We start from the raw sequence: 24,270 nt of genomic DNA on the forward strand, positions 1-24,270 counted from the left end.
TGATGGGACAGTGAATACTGTTAAATACAGAGAGCTCCTTGATTTAAAAAAAACGCTAGCCTCTGTCAGAAAGCTTAAACTGGGGAGGAAGTTTGTCTTTCTGCAGGACAACAACCCAAAGCACACAGCCAGAGCAACCATGGAGTGGCCTCAAATGAAGAAAATTAATGGCACAGTCAGAGTCCTGATTGTAACCAGATTGAACATCTCTGGCAGGACCTCAGGATTGCTGTCCACTACCACTCCCCACCTTGGCTGGCACAGCTTAAAAAATTTTGCAAGGAGAAATGGACAAATCCTGCCCTATCACATTGTGCAAAGCTAATAGAGACTAATCCAAAAGACTGCTGGCTGTAATAGCTGGGAGAGGTGGTTCAACTAAGTACTGAGCTGAAGGGGATGAATACTTTTGAACTGCTAACATTTCAATTTTTGAGATTTTACTTTTTCAAGTTTCATAATTTCCCCCCATTATTTTGTGCTCTACTGTGGACAGAAAAGGAGCATGTGATTCTCAAATAAAAATTCTCAGTTAAATTGTTCAAAATCCCTGGCTGTAATACTCATTTATGTGAAAAAAGAGTTGAAGGCAGAATACTTCAACAAGACACTGTATATTACTGAAGGAAGTTTTTCTTTGTATTATTTGCTGAATAAAGATTTATAAATAACTAATGAATAATTTGCAAATGTCTTAAAATGTTGTGGTGAACGGATGTTAAAATATTGAATGGGTTAAAATAATAAAAGGAAGTAATAATGGATTTAGCATCCATAAAAAATGAATAACATGCCAGGCCTGGGTGAAATATATTACAGGTGATAAAGGAAGGAAGGAAGGGAGGAGACTCCAGGGCTCTGATTGCGATTCTTCAGTCCTTCCTGGCCACATGAGTGGCACGAGAGGATTCGAGAACTAGAGTCAGTGAGAGGAAGGGATAAACCAGCTAATTAGAAGCCAATTTAGTTTGACTTCAGTTATGGAAAAAAAAATTGAATCCTTTCCAGTAACAGTAGTGTGGTTGTTAGCACAATACATTACAGTACAGGTGACCTGGTTCAATTCACAATCCAAAGACGTACCAGTCGGTAAGTTAATTGGTCATTGGGGATTGCTGGGTGCCATGGCTGGAAGGGCCTACTCTGTGCTGAATCTCAGTAAACATTTTAAATAACCTTTATTTAGAAAGGTAGGAATCAGTCAAGGAAAACCAGTTGAATATGTTTAGGGTCAGATTAATGGAATTCCTTCAGGAGGTAAAAAGATTTTTTGATTGAAAGCTGTGCATTTTATGTAGTCTACATGGATTTTAACAGAGTAAAAACTCCTGAAATCTAAGGGATATTGACAAATTGGATCGAAAGTTAACACAGAGAAAGAACTCATGGGGCGATAGTTGACGTATGTTTTTGAGACCGGAAGCTGTTATCTCTGGGATTCCATCGGGCTTTGCACAGTTCCCTAGATTTGGGGGCATCATAAAAACATTAGCAGATGATGCAAAAATTGACCTTGTGGTTGATAAGTTGGTTTATTATTGAAACATTCATCTTGCATTCCATTCATGCAGATAATTACAACAGCGCACTGACAGCATTACAAGGTAATGCAGTATAGGTAGATAAGGTAAATGATCATAGCTAGGTAGATTTTGAGGTCAAGGTCTGTCTTATCACACTACGGAACTTTTCAACATTGTTATAACGTGTACAGAAACAGTCCTTGAGCATGCTGGCTCATACTTTCAGGCTTTTGTATTGGAGGACCGGTTTGTCGAGTACCTCCACTCCATCTGCCAAAAGCAGATTTTCCCAGTGGCCAACCATTTTAATTTCTATCCCCATTCCCGTTCTGACATGTCAGGCCCGGCCCTCTTTTGCCACAGTGTGGCCAGTCTCGGGGTGCAGAAGCAACATCTCATATTCTGTCTCCAACCAACTGACATGAATATCAATTTCTTCTTCAGGTAATTTTTTTCCCTGCCCTTCCCTCTTCTTCTCGGCCCCACCCTGGCCTCTTACCTCTCCTCATCTGCATCTACTCCTCCTGATGCCATTCCTTCTTCCCTTTCTCCTATGGTCCACTCTGCTCTCCTGTCAGGTTTCTTCATCTCCAGTACCTGGCTTCACCTAGCTAGTCCTCATTCCCCTCCCACCACCTTTTTATTCTGGCATCTCCCCCCCCCCCCCTCCATCCACGAAGAAGGGACTCGGCCCAAAACATTGACTGTTTATTCATAATGCTGCCTAATCTGCTGAGTTTCTCCAGCATATTGAGTGTGTGGCTTTGTACCTGTTCAAAGTTCAAAGTCAATTTATTTTCAAAATGTGCATATGTCACCATACATCCTTGCGTTTCATTTTCTTGTGGGCATACTCAGTAAATCCAAGAAACATAATAGAATCTGAAATCCTGAACCCGACAGGATGGACAAACAACCAATGTGCAAAAGACAACAAATTGCAAAACTAAGTAAATGAATGGACGGGCAAATAAATAATAAATATATTATTTGAATAAATAGGCAGACGACTGAATAAATAGATAGATGGGCAAATTAATAAATAAATAAACGAATGAATGAATAAACAAACAAATGATAAATGTCGAGGACATGAGGTGAAGAGTCTTTGAACATGAGTCCATAGGTTGTGGCAACAGTTCAGTGATGGGGCAAGTGAAGCTGTCAAGAGCCTAGTGATTGAAACTTAGAAACCTAAAAAACCTACAGCACAATACAGGCCCTTCTGCTCACAAAGCTGTGCCGAACATGTCCTTACCTTAGAAATTACCTAGGGTTACCCATAGCCCTCTGTTTTTCTAAGCTCCATGTACCTATCCAGGAGTCTCTTAAAATACCCTATCGTATCCACCTCCACCACCACCGTCACCAGCAGCCCAATCCACACACTCGCCACTCTCTGCTTAAAAAACTTACCCCTGACATCTCCTCTGTACCTACTTCCAAGCACCTTAGAACTGTGCCCTCCCGTGCTAGCCATTACAGCCCTGGGGAAAAGGCTCTGACTATCCACACGATTGGGGGGGGGGGGGGTAATAACTGTTCCTTAATCTGTTAGTGTGGGTTCTGAGGCCCTTGTACCCTCTTCCTGATGGCAGCAGCGAGAAGCAAGCACTGCCCGAGGGGAGAGAATGGAGAATGACCAGGCTGGGTGGCTGCTTTGCCAAGGCAGTCCGTGGCGGGGACGCTGACAAGTAGAAGTGGGTGTAGTTGGTTAGGCAGAAAAGTGCAAATGGAATTGAACTTGGAGGGAACAATGCATTTAGGGAAGTGCTTCTGAGCAGGAGATATAGTACAATGGTGCAGAGCAGCAGAAAGACTTGTATGTCCACAGTTTGTTACAGTAAGTCAGGTTGATAAGATGGTTAAAAGGGCACACTGCTTGTTTCCCTTTATCAGATATAATGTAGGAGCAGGGGGTTAGCCTCTCTACAGTCTTGGTCCCTGTTGAAGAAAAGGTGTGATTTGCTTGAAGAGTACCCAGAAAAGGCTTAGGAGGATGTTGCCAGAACTGGAAAATTATAGCAATGAGGATATTTTGGATTAGCTGAGGGTTTTTTTTGGAGCAGAGGATGTTGAGGGATGACAGTTGAGATATATAAAATGTTATGGGGCATTGCTGGATAGAGGAACACAAAATTCCCTTTGTGGATGGGGTTAAAACCCAGTGGGGAAGAGTTGATGCACTTGATGGAAATTGAGTGAGAGATGGGGGAAAGATTTATTTTACCTAGAGAATGGAACAAGCTTGGAGATCTTAACCCAAGTGGTGGTAGTGGCAGAAATGGTCACCACATTTTGAATTACTGATGCAAGAATCTGTGTCCTGGTTTATCTCCAGCAATTGCGTAACAGAGGACTCTCTGATCTATGGGCTGTTCCCAGGGACACACATCGACACAGTTCTACACTGAGAGTAACACCCCTACGACCTCTTTTAGGCTTTTCTGATACCTTAGAACTCATCTTGCTAACGGTTGCACAAAATATATGAGATAAAGCGCAGATGCTCACAGGCACGTGCTTAAGCAATGGCAGCTACAGTGCAGTTCCTGGGGAGGAGCTTGGCTGCTCAGAGAGTGCACTGCCTTCTTTCGTAACAGTGAAAACACCTTCTGTTAGCGAAAACAGGTAACTAATGTAGGTCTTTCGTAACAGTGAGGTGTCGTAGAGCGAGCAAACGGGAGCCACCTGTACTACAAAGAGAAATTCTCTTCCCTCAATGCCCTTCCTCCCCCACACTGAATTAATTTCTGCAAGTATACAGTATATGTGTTTGTGTATATATACTGCTGCAAAATAAAATACTTCATGGTATATGTGAGTGATGACGAACCTGATCCTGATAGGGGTCTCTATTGTCTACTGAGAGTGGGAGGGGGCAGAGAGAGGGGAATCAGCATGTTTGGGGAGAAAGGAAAGAGCAGGAAGCACCAGAAATACATTCTGTAATGATAAATAAACACATTGTTTGAGAGCAAATGACCTTGGCCTTGTGTCTGAGGGCTGGGTATGTCTGCACCTACACCACCCCTCACCCTGGCTCTCCTCCTCTGTCACCTGTCCCACACCCCTCCCATGGTGCTCTGCCATCACTGTTCCCAACATCCTTTGCTCCCATTAGATTTACAAACATTATATATTGTGGAAGATCAGATTGGAAAATCAGCCTCTCTTTGGTTTAGTCATTGACTTTAGTTCGGCATTCAATACTGTGATCCCCTCCAAGCTGATTGCCAAACTTCGCCAGCTTGGTATCAGCTCATCCCTCTGCAATTGGACCTTGGACTTTCTGACTAACAGACCCCAATCTGTTAAGTTAGACAACCCCTTCTCCTCCATTCTCACCCTGGTGCCACAAGGCTGTGTGCTGAGCCCTCTTCTGTACTCCCTTTTCACCTATGGCTGCGTTCCTGTACATGGTTCTAACTCCATAATCAAGTTCGCAGACAACACCATGGTGGTTGGCCTGATCAGAGGGGATGACGAGACAACCTACAGGGACGAGGTCCAGCACCTGGCCGCGTGGTGTGCCGACAACAACGTGGCCCTTAACACCCAGAAGACCAAGGAGATCAATTGTGGACTTCAGGCATGCTAGGAGGCACACTCACGATCCCATCTACATCAAAGGAGCCGTAGTGGAGTGTGTATCAAGCTTCAAATTCCTTGGTGTCCGCATTTCCGAGGATCTCACCTGGTCCCTGAACTCCTCCATCCTGATCAAAAAGGCACAGCAGCGCCTTTATTTCCTGAGGAGCATCAAGAAAGCTCACTTCTCCTCCCATCTAGTAAGCGCTACAGGAGCCTCTGCTCCCACACCAGCAGGCTCAGGAAGAGCTTCTTCCCTGAGGCTGTGACCCTGCTGAACCTCACATCACAGCGCGAAGCAGTATTGCACCCATATTGTACTGTCTCAGTACTTTTATATTTGTGTGCTGTAGCACTTTTTATTTGCAGTTATTTTGTAAATAACACTATTCTTTTGCACTTCTGGTTAAATGCTAATTGCATTTAATTGACTTTGTATCTGTACTGGGCACAATGACAGTAAAGTTGAATCTAATCTAATCTATCCATGGACCACCCATGAGGCTGAAGTATCCTGAACTTTAAGATTTTCACTGTTTACATTCTGGGTTCTAATGATGGACTCCAGAATCTCTCTTGGATTGCTGGCTTTTTTGGAAAGCCCACTGAACCTGGTGTCATTTATTCTTTTAAATTGCTGAATGATTCCATTTGTTTACATGAAAGAGAAATTGTTCTGAAGGAAATGGGCAGTTTCCTAGTAGTTATATTTAAAAATAATTTAGTTCATTTAAATAGATTGAATTGTTTTCCTCAATGTATTTAATTATTTCTAAGTGTTTTATTAAAATTCTATTTGTTTTTTAAGTGTTGATTTTCACTGAGTCTTTTTTATTGTTGAATATTCAATAACATAGACATCATGGACATAGAGGTTTAACAATTTTCCCAGCCATTTGTCTTGACAGCATGGTTTGACCAGTGAGAATCTTAAAGTTCAGGACACTTCAGTCTCATGGGGAGGTGCAGGTTTTCCAAACTGATCTTTCACTAAATTGTTTGGTACAAGTATAAGGACTGAGCTTTGGGAATCAAATTGGCATTGCAAAGGATGGCCAATGTCAAAGAGGGGAAAAATGCCCTTCATAGTTTGGTGTTGCTACAGAAATACCACTAATATCTGCATCTCTGATTATTGCAGCTGGTAATTCACTTAGGCAATCAAATCTAAACAATCACACAGGCCAGATGTGCATCTTGGCCCTATGTGGACCCAGTGCACTTAAGACCCTGGAGATTTCCTAAAATGTCTCATTTTCTTGTAAGTACACATTACTTCCACAATGAATGTTGTAGCCACCCAAGTAAAACTTCAAATGCAGCTTTTTCCAGTGTATGTTTCATTATGTATCATGCAGATCATGTCTTTAACATAACCAATGCAATGCTTTCCTGTTAACTTTACATTTTAATTTATTTTAGTATCTCTGGTATAATGTAGGGTTACTATAAAATTCAATTGCCGCTTTAATATAATTCTTCTAATCCCAATCTGAAAATGGAGTCTGTAGTTTTGTATAATAGCTTCTGCCTGAAATTAATTACATACTTTTAGCTTTTCTCCGCAGAAAGCCCCCCCCCCCCATAACTTGCAAACACAAGAGTATAATATTGCACTTTTGTAAAGTGAACTTCAATTTGTTAGGTGATTAGCAGCAGTTTGAATTATAAAATATTCAATGATTGTTGCTAACAGACCAATAACAACAAAGCAATAACATCAATATAAATGTATCCTAACCCATTAGCATTGAGCAATTTTCCCAATGGGTAAAATTTACATTCTTGACAGTGCATACAGTTGATCTGAACAATTAAATTTTCTGTTGCTGGATTTAAGAAGTCTTCAGGTGATTAAATAGGCTAATCCTTTACAAAATGGATGTAAAGATTGCGACTCATTAATTTTTTTTTGCTTTCAGCTGTTTTAAATAGCTTAAATAGGTATCACTCTGTTCACCAGCATTTACATTGGGCTGGTAATTGGGTTATTTCCAGCTATATGGAGTCCTGATTTGGGATTTTAGTTTAAAAAAAACAGAATTCATTATTCTACTGCATAGAGTCTTGCCACTTTCAGAAGTTTTCTGATGACTCTGCCACAGTTGGATGCATCAGCAAGGGAGATGAGGCTGAGTACAGGGCTACAGTGGGAAACTTTGTCACATGGTGTGAGCAGAATCATCTGCAGCTTAATGTGAAAAAGACTAAGGAGCTGGTGGTGGATCTGAGGAGGGCCAAGGCACCGGTGACCCCTGTTTCCATCCAAGAGGTCAGTGTGGACATGGTGGAGGATTACAAATACCTGGGGATATGAATTGACAATAAACTGGACTGGTCAAAGAACACTGAGGCTGTCTGCAAGAAAGGTCAGAGCCGTCTCTACTTCCTGAGGAGACTGAGGTCCTTTAACATCTGCCAGACGATGCTGAGGATGTTCTGCGAGTCTGTGGTGGCCAGTGCTATCGTGTTTGCTGTTGTGTGCTGGGGCAGCAGGCTGAAGGTAGCAGACACCAACAGAATCAACAAACTCATTTGTAACGCCAGTGATGTTGTGGGGGTGGAACTGGACTCTCTGACAGTGGTGTCTGAAAAGAGGATGCTGTCCAAGTTGCATGCCGTCTTGGACAATGTCTCCCATCCACTCCATAATGTACCGGTTAGGCACAGGAGTACATTCAGCCAGAGACTCATTCCACCGAGATGCAACACTGAGCGTCATAGGAAGTCATTCCTACCTGTGGCCATCAAACTTTACAACTCCTCCCTCAGAGTGTCAGACACCCTGAGCCAATAGGCTGGTCCTAGACTTATTTCCACTTGGAATAATTTACTTATTATTTAATTATTTATGGTTTATATTGCTGTATTTCTCCACTATTCTTGGTTGTTGCGACTGTAACAAAACCCAATTTCCCTCGGGATCAATAAAGTATGTCTGTCTGTCTATGGTAAAATACTTCTATTTGAGGTTGTGTGATTACAATCATCTGATGTAACAGTTGACAATAGGGTACACTTTCATTTCACTCTGATCCTCTTGAATACTTGTGATTGTGCCGAGTATGAACAATTGACTAGGCCTCATTGCTACCTAACATGGAGGGTCTGAGTCGGGGAGAAAGCAGAAGAATGAGGTTGAGAGTGATAATACATCAGCCATGATGGATTGGCAGAGCAGATCTCGATGGGCTAAATGGCCTAATTCTGCTCTTCTATCTTTTGGTCTTATGAGTATGGAAGCCCCATAGACAATGAAACGGGGCTACATGAGTGACAGTAGTGTTGTTATTTTAAAAAATAAGGTAACACATCGTAGATGTATTGACCATGAATATAAAAGTTACATACTGTTTCTTCTTTGGTATAGATTTTTACTATAAATAATGCTTTTTAATTAAAAAGAAATTGAACAAGTTACTGACCAAGTCACTTTCCCCTGACTGCAACACCTGCTTGTTCAAGAATCAAGATGCAAGATTGCTTAATGTTATTTCCAGTACACAAGTGTAGAGGAGAACAAAATAATTGTCATCCAGAGCTGATGCAGCACAAAAGCAACACAATAAAATAAAGAACACAAAAAAGATGCAATAAATGGTGTGTGTGTGTGTATAAAAGATAGCTTATATACATTGGTTGTATGTTCATAAAGTGGTGCTAGTCTCAGGAGTGTCTGTACCTAAGGTGGGTTAGTGGGTGGGGGTGTTGATCAGCTTTACTGCTTGGGGAAAGTAACTGTGGTTGAGTCTGGTGTCCTGCCATGGATGCTATGCAGCCTCCTCCCTGATGGGAATGGGACAAGCAGTCATAAACAAGATGGGTGGAATCCTTCACGATGTTACTGGCTCTTTTCTGGCACCATTCTCTATCCTTGATGGAGGATGGCTGGTACCGGTGATACACCGGGCACTTCTGACTTCCCACTGTCGAGCCTTCCTGACTGCCGCAGTGCGGTTTCTGCAGCACGCAGCGATGCAGCTTGCTAAATGCTCTCTGCTGCATGGTTGTAGGATGATGTGGTGGTACATCTCTCAGTTGCCTCCATAGAAAGCAGAAGCATTGGTGAGCTTTCCTGATGAGTTCTGGGATGATGAGAGGTGGTGTGAGATGTCCACTCCCAGGAGTTTGAAACTGCTCACAGTTTCCATTGCTGAGCCACTGATGTTAAGAGGGATGCCAGGAATCTCAACTCTGCATTCCTGTTTATCCATAGTAAACTTTCATCCCTCTGCTTATTAAGAATATATCGACATCTTCCTTTAAAGTTATTCAATTACTTTGTTTCCACTGCTCTTTGAGGAACGATGTCCCAAAGACATTTAACCCACTAAAGACAATAAAATTGCCTCATCTCTGACACAGATGGATAAACCTTTATTTCTAAGCAGGGACACATTCTGAATTCCCCCACAGCAGAAAGCAATCTTTCCAGATCCCTGCTCGCAAGACTCCTCAGGATCTTGTATATCTCAGCCATTCTATCTTGCTCTTCCAAAATCAAACATATACTAGTCCACCCGATTGCTTTATAACATTTGCCAAAATAGATATATTCCTATTTTTGTATATAATATTCCAAATTGCTAGAACATTGTGCTCACACTTAATCTATACTCCTCTGCAGATGAAAATCAAATTCACTTTCCCATTTCTGACAAGCATCTTTTTGACCCAAGATTTTGACGCTGTTGCACATTCCTGAAATGCTGCCTACCCGCTAGGGTGTTTACAACATGCTCAGCTTTTAATATTTATGTGCACATCCTCTTCACAACCAGCATTCCTGTCATCATCATCAGAGTTAATAGCCATTCTTTTGCTGGGAAGGTGCCAGAACATGGTGACCCATTGCAAACTGCTCCTTGCAGATCCACTCATTGTTTCTGTTGTTATCATTCTGCTGTTTTACCTTATTCCATCCATGCCAGAGTGTTACCTATTTGGTTGTTCTCTATGATTTTCTTACTTTACAAAGTAAATAATTAAAGTCATTTCATCCAAGCTAAACCAAAATCTCTAGACCTCCCAGTTTCTGAAAAATGTAACTTAATCAAGATTTCAAACTTGCCTCTCTATAATGCTTTTATTCTTTGCAGTTATACACTTCATCTCAGAATCAGAATCGGGTTTAATGTCACCAGCGTATATCGTGAAATATGTTGTCTTTACAATAGTAGTACAAAGCAATACATAACATTCCAGAAAAAAAACTTGAATTACAGTTAAAAAAATGAATGGTTAAGTTCAATAAGTAGTGTAAAAATAAAAATAACAAAATAGTGAGGTAGTGTTCGTGGGGTCGGTGTCCACTCAGAAATTGGATGGCAGAGGGTAAGAAGCATTTCCTGAATCATTTAGTGCGTGCCTTCAGCCTTCTGTACCTCCTTCCTGGTGGTCGCAATAGGAGCAAGGGTGCTTAATGATGGATGCCACGTTTTTGAGGCATTGCTCCTTGAAGATGGCCTGGATACTACAGAGGCTAGTCCCCACGAAGGAGCTGACTAAGTTTACAACTCCCTGCAGCTTACTTTGAACCTGTGCAGTAGATTTCATGATCATGCAAGAAAATGTATTGAAATTGCAATAAAGTTGCAAAAAGAACTGATTATTAGGAGAATAAACAATTAGACAAAAGCAAGCCAGAATGGAGATTAGTTAAAATTAAATTTTAAATATGTATTAAAATTCACCATGCTGGTTTCCTAATAAGCAATGGATATTTTGAAAAATTCGTCAAAGCATTCTGAGGGCAGAATAGCTAAAGTACAAATTTGATGACCAGAATCAATTTTTCTTGTTTTGTTCATGTGCTCTAAACACTTTGAGCCAGGCTTTTTTTCCATTAATATTATAAATGCCAAGGGTCAGATATTCTGTATAACGTCTTTGTTAGAAATTACCCTAATATAAAAAATGACACTTTTTCCTAACATTAACACTGTAAACACAGTATATTTAGTATATTTTTAGAAGTTACCTTTTTCTTTCAGATCAATGAGTTGAGTCATGTCCAAATTCCAATTATGTTGATGCCAGATGACTTCAAAGCCTACAGCAAGATAAAAGTGGACAACCACCTTTTCAATAAGTAAGTCGATTACCTTGTAATCTGTTTAATTGCTGTTTTCTAATTACATTTGAAGGTAATTTTTGCAAAGTGAAATGTGCAATGATTTCAATTTTTCATTACGTTTTTACATTATGTTGCATCAACTTGCACAAGAATTTAGACAGTTCTCACTCACAGAGAGAATAAAAGCAAAATACTGGAGAGGGTCCACAGGTCAAACAACATTTGTGGAGAGAAAAACAAGGTTAGCATTTCAGGTCGATGAGCTTTCAAACGTTATCAATCAGAAGTGTTAACACTGTTTCTGCTCACCAACGTTATTGCTTGTGCAACAGATGGGGCACCATCAATGACAAGACACCACAGTAGGGTTATTACTCTCTTGGATAAAGCTGATGTCGAACGTATTTACCTTTCACTATGTAATTTACAGACAACATCTTATCGCGAAAGTCCTAAGTGATCAGCTGCACAAATCATTAAATACTTTTATCACAGTGGTAAATAAAATCATGTCCCATGCTCTCAATTCTCGACTATTTCAAAAGCTTTGTACTGAGAACGAGGAACAGTTTACACAGTTGCAGCTGCACACAGAAGTAAGATGGCTCTCAAGACGAAACTGCCTGAGACACTTTTATGCACTTTGTGATAAAACTCTTTGAAGACTCGATTGCTTCATTCAATAATCAACTCAAGAATATTAGGTGTGACATTGCTTATTTATCAAAATTATTCGCAAAGTTTAATGAAATCAATCTTCAGTTGCAAGGAAATGGTGAGTCAAATCAGTCGTCTCCACATGTCTGTTCACGTAAACTGTATTTAAGTGCAACATTGGCTGTCACGACCTTTACCAATATTTGTGCCTCTCCAAGTTGGAAGAAAAAGATGATAATCTTCAAGTATGCTGTCAGAGAGACATGTCAGCGAGATTTCAGGGTTTTCCCTTGATCTAAATTGCAGATTGGGTAATAAATCCATTCCTGAACACTTGTAATGAAGAATTACAGGAAGGATGAAAGAAGAAAGGTCTTGGCCTGAAACACCAAATGTTATTCATTTCCATAGATGCTGCCTTACTTATTGAGTTCCTCTGGCTTTTTGTGTGTGTTGCTCTGGATTTCCGGTATCTGCAGAATTTTTTATGTTTATGCTGGGTATACAGCATTTTTAAAATATATTTTCAATCACTCACAAGTACTCTTTACTTAATTTGGCTTCTGATAGGTTGTTGAGATCTCAAACTTATTGACAAACAAAAATATAGATGCTTATTATATCACTGAAAGCCGGAGAGCATTTGATAACCTTTGCAGTATTTTTTGTTTCAATTTAAAACTGTGACATGTATTTAGTTGACTTGATCTCTTGGGAAAGATTTAAAAATGAGGTATTGAACAACAGAATGACAGGTAATTACTTGATCAATTCGGTCATGTATACCGAAATGCAACAAAGAGCTTTTGGTTGCATGCTACCCAGACGGGTCATTCAAAACATACAAGAGAAAAAGCAATAACAGATTGCAGAATGGTGGCTGTACAGTCCAAGAGTGCTTTTAGGTGGAGCAGAAACTAGTGGATGGAGGACTGAAGAGCGCTCTAAAATGATCAAAAACAGGTGTCCAAAGGAATTCTTGATTGTCAGAATTAGGGTTATTTGACAGCTGAAATTGTAGCTGATAAAATTCCAGAATATGACAAGAACTCAACAGCTTTCAAAAACATTGACAGATTTTCTGCTTCAATTTTGTAGAAGTTTCAGAACAGATGCAAATCGTGGAGGGACAAGGGACTGCACATAGAATCACGGAGTTATACAACCCAAAATCAGGCCTTTCAGCCCAACTGCTCCATGCCTACCAAACTGCTGCATCCAAGCTAGACCATTAACATTCTAAACCTTTCCAAAGCATGTCCAATTCACTTTCAGAAGTTGTTATTGTATCTGCCTCAACCATTTCCTGAGGCAACTTATTCCACATAGGTACAACCTTTTGTTGAAAAAATGTTGCCCCTCAAGTTCCTAATAAAACTTTCTCCTCTCACCTTAAACCTATGCTCTCTAATTCTTGATTCCCCAACCTGAGAAAAAGACAGAGCTCATTCACTCGATCTATACCTCTCATGATTTTATACACCATTAGAAGGTCATCTCTCAGTCTCTTGTGCTCTAAGGAGTAAAGTCCTAGCCTGTCTGTCCTGCCCTTATAACTTAGTCCCTTAGGACCTGGCAATGTCTCTGTAATTCTTGTTTGTACTCTTTCCAATTTAATGGCTTTGTTCCAATAGCAGGGCAATCAGAATTGAACACAATACTCTAAGTACATCCTTGTCAGTTTCGTGTACAACCGCATCACAATCTGCCAACATATATACTCAGTGTCCTGACTTATGAAGGCCAATGTGCCAAAATCCTCCACCATCCTGTTTATATTCACTTTCAGGGAACCATGTACTTGTTTGCCAAGATCCTCTGTCCAGCAGCACTCCCTGGGGTCCTGCCAATCCCTGTGAAAGTCCTACTTTGATTTGACCAAAATATAACATCTCACACTTATCTGAATTAAACTCCAATTGCCATTCCTCAGCTGAACAGGGGAAGATACCCCTGTAATTTTTGTTATCTTTCTTCATCTTCCATTATACACCAATTTTGGTGGCATCTGCAAACTACTTATTAACCAAGCCTTAAATGTATTTTTATTGAAGTTGTTGATACAGATGACAAACAATGACAGCACAGCGCTAGTCATGGGCTTCCAGCTGAGAAACAATCTTCCACAAGGGTTTCGGCCCAAAACGTCGTCACTTCTGATGAAGGGTTTTGGCCCGAAATGTCATCACTACCTCCTCCTATAGATGCTGTCTGGCCTGCTGAGTTCTGCCAGCTTTTTGTGTTTTTATTTTTTTTCCAGCATCACCTTCTGTTTTCCACCACCAAGCCAACTGTGTATGCAATTAGCTAGCTCTCCATGGATTCCAAATGGGTTTAACCTCCCAGAGCAGCCTACTGTTTAGAACCTATCAAAGGCCTTACTGAAGTTCATATAAAACACATTGACCGCCATTCCTCGTTGGCTTTCTGGGTCACAAAATCAAAAAACTCAAAAAAAAATCTTAACATCTGATTTTTCATGCACAAAGCCACACTGATTACCCTTAATTAACCCTTATCTTTTCAGATGTATGTATGTCTTATACCCTCAGAATCCTTTCTGGTCTGTAGTTCCCAGGATTTTTTTTGCTGCCCTCCTTAAATGAAGGCACAATATTCACTGATCTCCCATCTACCAATACCTCACATGCTGATAATGATGCAGATTTCTCAGCCGGGGACCCGTCTGCCTCAGGACTCACCACCAGGTTCAAGAACAGTGACTACCCCTCAACCATTAGGCTCTTAAACAAAAGGAGATGACTGCACTCATTTAAGGATTCTTTTATCTTGTTATTTCATGCTCATTATTTATTGCTATTTATTTATTATTTCCATTAGCACATTTTGTTCACAGTTTACAGATTCTGTTTACAGTTCCTGTTATATAAGTATACCAGGTATACCCACAGAAAAAAGAATCTCAAGGTTGTATGTAGTGACATGTATGTACTCTGATAATAAATTTTACTTCGAACTTTGAATGTACATCATCAGACACTGGAGATATTTTTACCTTCATACCTTTTAAATCATCCAGCACCTCCTAAATTTTAAGCTACACTATGCCCAAGACTTCTCCATTTACTTTTCATGTCTTTCTCCATGGTATAAACAGATGAGAAATATTCATTAAGGACATCACCGATCTCCTCTGGCTCCTCATGATAACGTCCTATTTAGTTTTTGAAGGGCCCTATTCTCACTCTAACTACTGCTTTTTCCATAATATATTTATTAAATCTCTTAGGATTTTCTTTAATCTTCTCTGCCAAAATTATCTTATGACCCTTTTTTTTGTCTTCCTGATTTCCTTCTTGAGTCAATGCCTGCATCCCCTATACTCCAGGAACTCACTTGATCCCAGCTGCCTACACTAGGCTCATGCCTTCTTTATCTTGGCTAGGGCCTTCATATCCCTCACCATCCATGGCTCCCTACTCCTACAGCAAGATGATGGAGGAACTCAGCAGATTCAGGCAGCATCAACGGAGGGATATGGGCAGTTGATATTCTGGGTCGACATTTCATCTGAACTTTGAGTCCAGCCGAAAGGTTTCATGGGAAATAGTGACTCTTTGTTTCCCTCCATAGATGTTGCCCGATATGCTGAGATCAAATCCTAGCCTTAATTTTTTGTGAATATTTTTGTTTTAAAGGATGAAAGTTGATGTAATTAATTCACTGCAACATGCAATCTTCCAAAGGGACAGCTGTTTTATATTAAAACTTGTATATGCATGAACTTTCTTTAAATTTTCCATGATAAGTTTCTACATACTAATAATTAACCTGCCTTTCTAAATCATGATGAGCTTTCCTCCCACTAACAGTACTGACACAATCACATTTTCTATTGCTGGGGACAGACTAAGCAGTGATATTACTATAAATCCACTGACAGCTACCATGAACACACCTAATCTCCATCACTTTTTCCCCTTGGACTCTTCATTTCTGCAACTCTCAAGTAGGGGTTATCTACCCCAGGACCCCTTCCAAAATGCCCTCCTCCTTCCAGAAACATGCTTTCCCCTCAACTGTAGTTGGTGGAGCCCTCAATTGCATTTTCTCAATTTCCCAAACTTATGCTTTTGCCCTCCCTCATCTAGGCAACAAAGAGACAGGATTCTGATGATCTACATCTTTCACACTACCAAACTTTGCATCCAGCACATCATCCCCGTCCATTTCCACCAGTTGTAATTGGTTCCAGCCACCAGCCACATCTTTCCCTCCCCACACCTTTCTGCTTTCATTGATTCCTGGTTTACTCATCGATCCTTCTCTGTGCTACGGTGTATCTCCTGCAACCATAGGAAGGGTAACACTTGTCCATGCTCCTCCTCCCTCATCACCATCCATGGACCCAATCATCTCTTCCAGGTCAAACAAAGACACACATGCACCTCCTCCATCCTCATCTACTGTATTGAATGCCTCCTCACCTCCTCTGTGTCATTGAGGCCAAGTAAAGACCACGCATCAGTTTTGTAGAACATCTACAATATGGTCTTTACATAGTGATTATCCTGATCTTCTGATCCACAGCATTTCAGTTCCCCTTCCTATTCCCACACTCGGTCTTTGGCTTTTCATTGCCAGGCTGAGGACAGACAGGGAGAACAGCATCTCATTTTCCACCTCAGTAGTCTACAACCCAATAGTATGAATGTTGAGTGTTCCAATTTCAGGTAACCCACATTCCCTGTGATCTTTTTGTTGCTCCTACTGGTTCTCCTGTGCTACCTAGTTCCACCTGCCCTTCATTCCTCCCAGCTAGTTCCACTCAGCAACTTCCTTACTTCCGGGAGGTCCTGTCTATTGTGATGGACGGAGTGTAGGTGCTTGACGAAACGGTCCCCCAATCTGCGTTGGGTCTCGCCATCCGTCCGTCACAATAGACAGGACCTCCCGGTTGCCACCCACTTCAACTCTGCCTCTCACTCCCATCTAGATATATCTATACATGGCCTCCTCTACTGCCATGATGAGGCCAAACTCAGGCTGGAGGAGCAACACCTCATCTACCGTCTGGGTAGCCTCCAGCCTGGTGGTATGAACATTGAATTCTCCAATTTCCGGTAATTCCCTCCCCCTCCCCCTTCCCCTATCCCAGGTCCCTCTCTGCCTCTCTCCCCTTTTAACTTTCTGCTTCTTTATCTCTGCAGTTCTTTCATGCTTATCCCCTCTCCCTCCCCCTTTATCTTTCCTCTGATTGGTTTTCCACCTGGCGCCTCTAGGCCCTATACCCTCCCCTATCTCTATTACTGGGCTCTGGCCCTCTCCCCCCCTCCCCGTACCTGATGAAGGGTCTCGGTCCAAAACGTTGGCTACTTTTTTCTCACAGATGCTGCCTGACCTGCTGAGTTCTTCCAGCGTTGTGTATGTAAGGTTTAAGAACAGTTACTACTCCTCAACCATCAGGCTCTCGAACCAGAGGGGATAATTTCACTCAACTTTTCTTGTCCCATCACTGAACTGTTCCCAAATCCTATGAACTCATTTTCAAAGACTCTTCATCTCATGCTCTTGATAATTATTGTTTATTTATTAATATTTTTCTTCTATTAGTTTTTGTACATTTGTTGACTTATGCATATTGGTTGTTTGCCCTTCCTGTTGGGTAGGGTCTTTCATTGATTCTATTGTGCTTCTTATATTAACTTTGAATACCTACAAGAAGAATCCCAGGGTTGTATATGGTAACATGAATGTACTTTGATAATAAATTTACTTTGTACTTGTTCTTTGTATGGAAGCACATTGTGATGAGGACATTCTGATTTTGCACATATCACTTGACTTCCTCTAACATCTTATCCGTTGTGATTGGGATTTTTAGAATTTCCTCTCTTTTTTTATTTAAAATTAGTCCGTCTGTTTCTTGGGGATATTTACAGTGTCTTTATCAATACCGCATCATTTCTTATAAGTCTACTTTTCCCTTGTCATGAATTGGAATGACTTTGCTAGTAGAAACAGTCGGCCCTCTTTATCCGCAAGGGATTGGTTCCGGGACCCCTCGCAGATACCAAAAAGCGCAGATGCTCAGGTCCCTTATTCAACATGTCTTAATGTGGACCTTAGGACCCAGCAGCACCCCAGACCTTATTTAACCTGTCTAATGTGGTGGACATTAGGACCCAGCGGCGGAGCTCTGAATCCGCAGTGTTTCTGTTCACGAAAATAATCACAATCACGATTGAAAATAAAGTGGAAACATTAAAGCAATCGGAAAGAGGTGAAATGTCATCGGTCATTGGAAAAGCGTTAGGCTACAGTCGGTCAATGATCGGAACAACTTTAAAGGATAAAGTGAGAGAGGCCCTGCCCTGATGAAAGCTATAATTATTACTAAGCAACGCAGTGGTTTAATTATTGGGTTTTGGGTTTTTGATCCTCCACATCAACCTGGCACAGTGGAGAGCGCGTTAGGGAGCGATCTGTCACTGGTTCGAACTCGGGAACTTCCGTTCCGGAGCCCAGCACTGAAACATATGTTCTTAAGTGTTTTATATGCATAGAAAGGTAAAATATATTCTATATACTAAGACAAATGTTTGACTAACTGATGCTAAATAATACCAGATGTACCTGTTCCAACTTACTTGGTAAGGGAACTTCTGACTTTTTTTCAATCTGGATCCACAATAACCTACGCACATCCTCCCGTATACTTTAAATCATCTCTATATTACTTATAATACCTAATACAATGTAAATTCTATATAAACTAGTTGTTATACTGCATTGTTTAGGGAATAATGACAAGAAAAAAAGTCTGTACATGCTAGAACAACAAGTGCTGGAAGAGCACTTCCGGGTTTCCTTGCTTCACGGTTGGTTGAATTCGCGCATAAGGAAGGCCAACTGTATTGTAAATAGAATGCAAACTAAGAGATCTTGTTTTACTTACCAGGGAGAACATGCCCAGTCACTTTAAGTTTAAGGAATACTGCCCTATGGTCTTCCGAAATTTGAGAGAGAGGTTTGCCATTGATGATCAGGATTTCCAGGTAGGTCACTTTGCATTAATTTAACACTTTTGACAAGGTTGCCATTTAATAAATTAGGTTGGAAAAAGATAGATTTTCTTTGATCTCTCCACTTGATTAAATATTTTATGCAGAGAATGCTTAATGAAACTGTACATCAATCACAAGGCAACTGCTAATTGGCTGACTTGGAAGCTATTTATTCTAAGGTTAAAAGTGATCTTCGGTGCTGAAGACCCTATCGGTTCATCACAGAACCATGAAGCAGTATTGATCATTAGTTTTACCAATGATCAATTAATTTTAATTTAGCAATTAATTTCTCGATACCTGCATGTGAGGAAAAACAATATGGTAATAACATGTGAATAGTATTTGCATTGAATAAATAGTGAAATTCTTAAATTTATTGAATATCTCATTGTTAACTATTGATTCAGCATGTATCTAAATATACGTAATTTTCAAAACAATATTGACAGTTTAGAAATTGCAGAGCTAGAGAATCTGAAGGTGTTCATGTAAAATGCTGCTTCTCTCTTTGCAACTTTCCAACCTTGCAAACAGTAATATTCTTGAAAGTTTTGATATAGTGACTGCAGTACACTGACATTATATAATTTGCAGTGTGTTTGGTTTAATACTGCATTGTGCACAATTAACTTGATGGTCCTGACATTTCTGGATTATTTTGTCTTATTTTAGTGTTATAACTATACAAGCGCCACAGAGCAATTTCCATGGTACTGTTTGTAACTGTGCTCAATAAAAGAATGGGTTAGGGCCAAAGTCCACTCTTTAGCCAATGATCTTTTGCAATTTGGGTTTGTTTATTGGTAACACAACTTCACAGAATTTACTGAATCAGAGAGGCTAGCAAAATGATCAGGATCAGCAATGGCCCTTCATTTCCATAGCAAATATCACTTTACAGTTGGGACAAATTCTACTTCAAAGCACTTAGGATGATAATCTGTTAATTTCAGCATTTCATTCTTTTAAAGAAATTTTTTTAACATAACAAAGTGAAACTAACAAAGGATACTTATCTACAGACGTAATGGTTTCAACCTATGCAATGTTTTTTTTAAAACTTCATTTGCAAAATAATAATTGAAAGAAAAACCAAACACTATCATTAGCATGCAATAAAATGAACAATTAAATAAACGATCAGTAATCAGTGACTACCAATATTGTTCTTGTATATTTCAGTTAATTCTGTACCAATCAGCCCAGAAATTTGATCTCATGTAAAACCCATTGGTTATGTTGAACCAAGTCTTCCTGAATCAGTTCCCCAACCACCTGCAGCTGATCTATTATTATCTAATTATGAAATTGTCATTGTTGAGGTGGTTTTGTGTCTCTTGTGCCACACCCATCTACCGTCTCTGTAACCTTGACATTTACAACACCCTAAGATTTATTCAACTTCCAGACTCTTGTACTGTGTACTGTGGTCCACCATTGACAACTGTATTATCAGCTATGCGATGGTAGAATTTCCACCTAAAGTGGTCTCTCTGCCACTCTGCCACTTGCTAGGACCATAATTAATAAATACCTCTATTACAAAGTTTATGGTTAGACTTTCTAATATTCCTTCTTTTGCTAAGTATCCATTTTTGACTGACAATAGTTTTGTCAATTGCTTTTTTTTCTATTTTGAAGTTTCTGTACAGGAGATCAGCCACTTTGGGGTCATAAGTGCTCATATCACAATTTCACTGTGGAAATGTGAACAGCAGTCCAGAATGGAAGAGTGCTTAGAAAAACATGGTAAAAGCAGAATATGTATTCAACAGGGTCATGATAATTTTTAAGACTCAGATGTGTTCTTTCTGACTCATTTGGGTTTGCTCAGTCATAAATTTGAGTGATCAATTGTTTTGCCCCTTTGCAATTCTTGTTTAGTTTAACTTGCACTCTTTGAGAAGAATAGCAAGTTATTTCTTGTCTGGAGAATAATATCATTGAATATTGTTTGAAAAATTTTCCACGTTATCTTAACGAGATTTTGTAGGCTATTGTATCTGAGCATGAATTGAAAGATATTTTTTCTCCATTTTAGAATGATTAGACTGCAGTTTTGATTTCTTTTTGCCTAAGTGCTTTGAGAACCGTCTCAATACCAAGTAATATCATGGAAGATGTAAGCCAAAATGAACACAGAAATAAAATCACCACAAAATGAATTTGATGCTATAGTTATGTTATTTGCTGGAAATTATACAAAAGCATTGGGGCAAAGCAATGCATTTGAAGAAATCTACTAAAATTGCAGAGAAGATTTTAACATAAAAATAACTTGTCAAGCAAAAGGACAGACTGACTGGCAGAGGGGCTGGGGTGGCTCTGTTGGTGAAGAATGATATTCAGTCCCTTGCGAGGGGGGGACACAGAATCGGGGGTGTAGAATCAGTATGGATAGAACTGAGAAATTCTAAGGGTAGAAAAACCCTAATGGGAGTTATCTACAGGCCCCCAACAGCAGTCTGGATGTAGGGTGTAAGTTGAATGAAGAGTTAAAATTGGCATGTCGCAAAGGTAATGATACAGTTGTCATGAGGGATTTCAACATGCAAGTAGACTGGGAGAATCAGAATGGTACTGGACCCCAAGGAAGGGAGTTTGTGGAGTGCCTCCGAGATGGATTCTTAGAACAGCTTGTACTGGAGCCTACCAGGGAGAAGGCAATTCTAGATTTAGTGTTGTGCAATGAACCAGATTTGATCAGGGACTTCGAGGTATAGGAACCATTAGGAGGTAGTGACCATAATATGATATGTTTTAACCTACAATTTGAGAAGGAGAAGGGAAAATCGGATGTGTCAGTATTACAGTTGAACAAAGGGAAATATGGAGCTATGAGGGAGGAGCTGGCCAAAGTTCAACGGAACAATACCTTAGCAGGGAAGACAGTGGAACAGAAATGGCAAGTATTGCTGAGAATAATGCAGAAGGTGCAGGATCAGTTCATTCCAAAGAGGAAGAAAGATCCTAAGGGGAGTAAGGGGCGGCCGTGGCTGACGAGGGAAGTAAGGGGCAGTATAAAAATAAAAGAGAAGAAGTATAACATAGCAAAGGTGAGTGGGAAACTGGAGGACTGGGAAGCTTTTAAAGAGCAACAGAAGATAACAAAAAAGGCAATACGCCAAGAAAAAATGAGGTACGAAGGTAAACTAGCCAAGAATATAAAGGAGGATAGTAAAAGGTTCTTTAGGTATGTGAATAGCAAAAAAATAGTTAAGACCAAAATTGGGCCATTGAAGACAGAAACGGGTGAATTTATTATGGGGAACAAGGTAATGGCAGACGAGTTGAACAGTTACTTTGCATCTGTCTTCACTAGGGAAGACACAAACAATATCCCAGATGTAATAGTGGCCAAAGGAACTAGGGTAAAGGATGAACTGAAGGAAATTTATATTGGGCAAGAAACTGTGTTGGATAGACTGTTGTGTCTGAAGGCTGAAGTCCCCGGGACCTGATGGTCTGCATCCCAGGGTACTTAAAGAGGTGGCTCTAGAAATCGTGGATGCATTGGTATTCATTTTCCAATGTTCTATAGATTCAGGAACAGTTCCTGCTGATTGGAGGGTGGCTAATGTTGTCCCACTTTTCAAGAAAGGAGGGAGAGAGAAAACAGGGAATTATAGACCGGTTAGCCTGACGTCAGTGGTGGGAAAGGTGCTGGAGTCAATTATAAAGGAGGAAATTATGACACATTTGGATAGCAGTAGAAGGATCAGTCCTAGTCAGCATGGATTTATGAAGGGAAAATCATGCTGGACTAATCTTCTGGAGTTTTTTTGAGGATGTAACTATGAAAATGGACAAGGGAGAGCCAGTAGATGTAGTGTACCTGGACTTCCAGAAAGCTTTTGATAAAGTCCCACATAGGAGATTAGTGGGCAAAATTAGGGCACATAGTATTGGGGGCAGAGTACTGACATGGATTGAAAATCAGCTGGCTGACAGGAAACAATGAGTAGTGATTAACGGGTCCCTTTCGGAATGGCAGGCTGTGACCAGTGGGGTACCACAAGGTTCGGTGCTGGGACCGCAGCTGTTTACAATATACATTAATGATTTAGATGAAAGGATTAAAAGTAACATTAGCAAATTTGCTGATGACACAAAGCTGGGTGGCAGTGTGAAATGTCAGGAGGATGCTATGAGAATGCAGGGTGACTTGGACAAGTTGGGTGAGTGGGCAAATGTATGGCAGATGCAGTTTAATGTGGATAAATGTGAGGTTATCCACTTTGGTGGCAAGAACAGGAAGGCAGATTACTATCTAAATGGAGTCAAATTAGGAAAAGGGGAAGTACAATGAGATCTAGGTGTTCTTGTACATCAGTCAATGAAAGCAAGCATGCAGGTACAGCAGGCAGTGAAGAAAGCTAATGGCATGCTGGCTTTTATAACAAGAGAAATTGAGTATAGGAGTAAAGAGGTCCTTCTACAGCTGTACAGGGCCCTGGTGAGACCCCACCTGGAGTATTGTGTGCAGTTTTGGTCTCCAAATTTGAGGAAGGACATTCTTGCTATTGAGGGAGTGCAGTGCAGTTTCACAAGGTTAATTCCCGGAATGGCGGGACTGTCATATGTTGAAAGATTGGAGCGACTGGGCTTGAATACACTGGAATTTAGAAGGATGAGAGGGGATCTGATTGAAACATACAAGATTATTAAGGGATTGGACACGCTGGAGGCAGGAAGCATGTTCCCGCTGATGGGTGAGTCCAAAACTAGAGGCCACAGTTTAAGAATAAGGGGTAGGCCATTTAGAAGAGAGATGCGGAAAAACTTTTTCACCCAGAGAGTGGTGGATATGTGGAATGCTCTGCCCCAGAAGGCAGTGGAGGCCAAGTCTCTGGATGCATTCAAGAGAGAGTTAGATAGAGATCTTATAGATAGTGTGGTCAACGGATATAGGGAGAGGGCAGGAACGGGGTACTGATTGTGTATGATCAGCCATGATCACAGTGAATGGCAGTGCTGGCTAGAAGGGCCAAATGGCCTACTCCTGCACCTACTGTCTACTGTCTAAAATGTAAAACTTCTTGCCAGATAGAATATATATCCCTATGTTCATAAGAAACTTTGGTTGGATGTTATAACCTGTGAGCCAGCTGTGCTGGGTGCAACCAGTCATGTGGCCCGTGATCTTAGCAGTTTAAGTGGGTGAGCATTTTTAACAGTAGCAATCACACTAGGATCTTTTGGGTCGGTGGGACATGGGAATGCGAGGTATCATGAACATGGAGAGCTGCACTGGTAGAGATAAAAGTAGTGCATGCATATGCATGTGTGTTTATGTAAGAGACAAAACGTTGTGTGTTAATTTGGTGAAACAGCCACCAGTTACGAAGGGTGATTATTGAAGGCTCGGGATGCCAGTGGGGCCATGTACAGT

General features: G+C 40.6%; 1 protein-coding gene across 1 annotated transcript in view; it reads left to right on the forward strand.

Annotated features, from left to right (window-relative positions):
- LOC132395455 (phosphatidylinositol 5-phosphate 4-kinase type-2 alpha) overlaps positions 1-24,270 on the forward strand; it is a 230,376-nt gene that overhangs the window by 98,288 nt on the left and 107,818 nt on the right. Inside the window, exons 2-3 of the mRNA XM_059972099.1 lie at positions 11,108-11,205; positions 18,770-18,866. Of these exons, the coding sequence (XP_059828082.1) occupies positions 11,108-11,205; positions 18,770-18,866 (195 nt within the window). The remainder of the gene's footprint in view (positions 1-11,107; positions 11,206-18,769; positions 18,867-24,270) is intronic.

This window comes from Hypanus sabinus, chromosome 6 (genome assembly GCF_030144855.1).
Source record: "Hypanus sabinus isolate sHypSab1 chromosome 6, sHypSab1.hap1, whole genome shotgun sequence".
Lineage (NCBI taxonomy): Eukaryota > Metazoa > Chordata > Chondrichthyes > Myliobatiformes > Dasyatidae > Hypanus > Hypanus sabinus.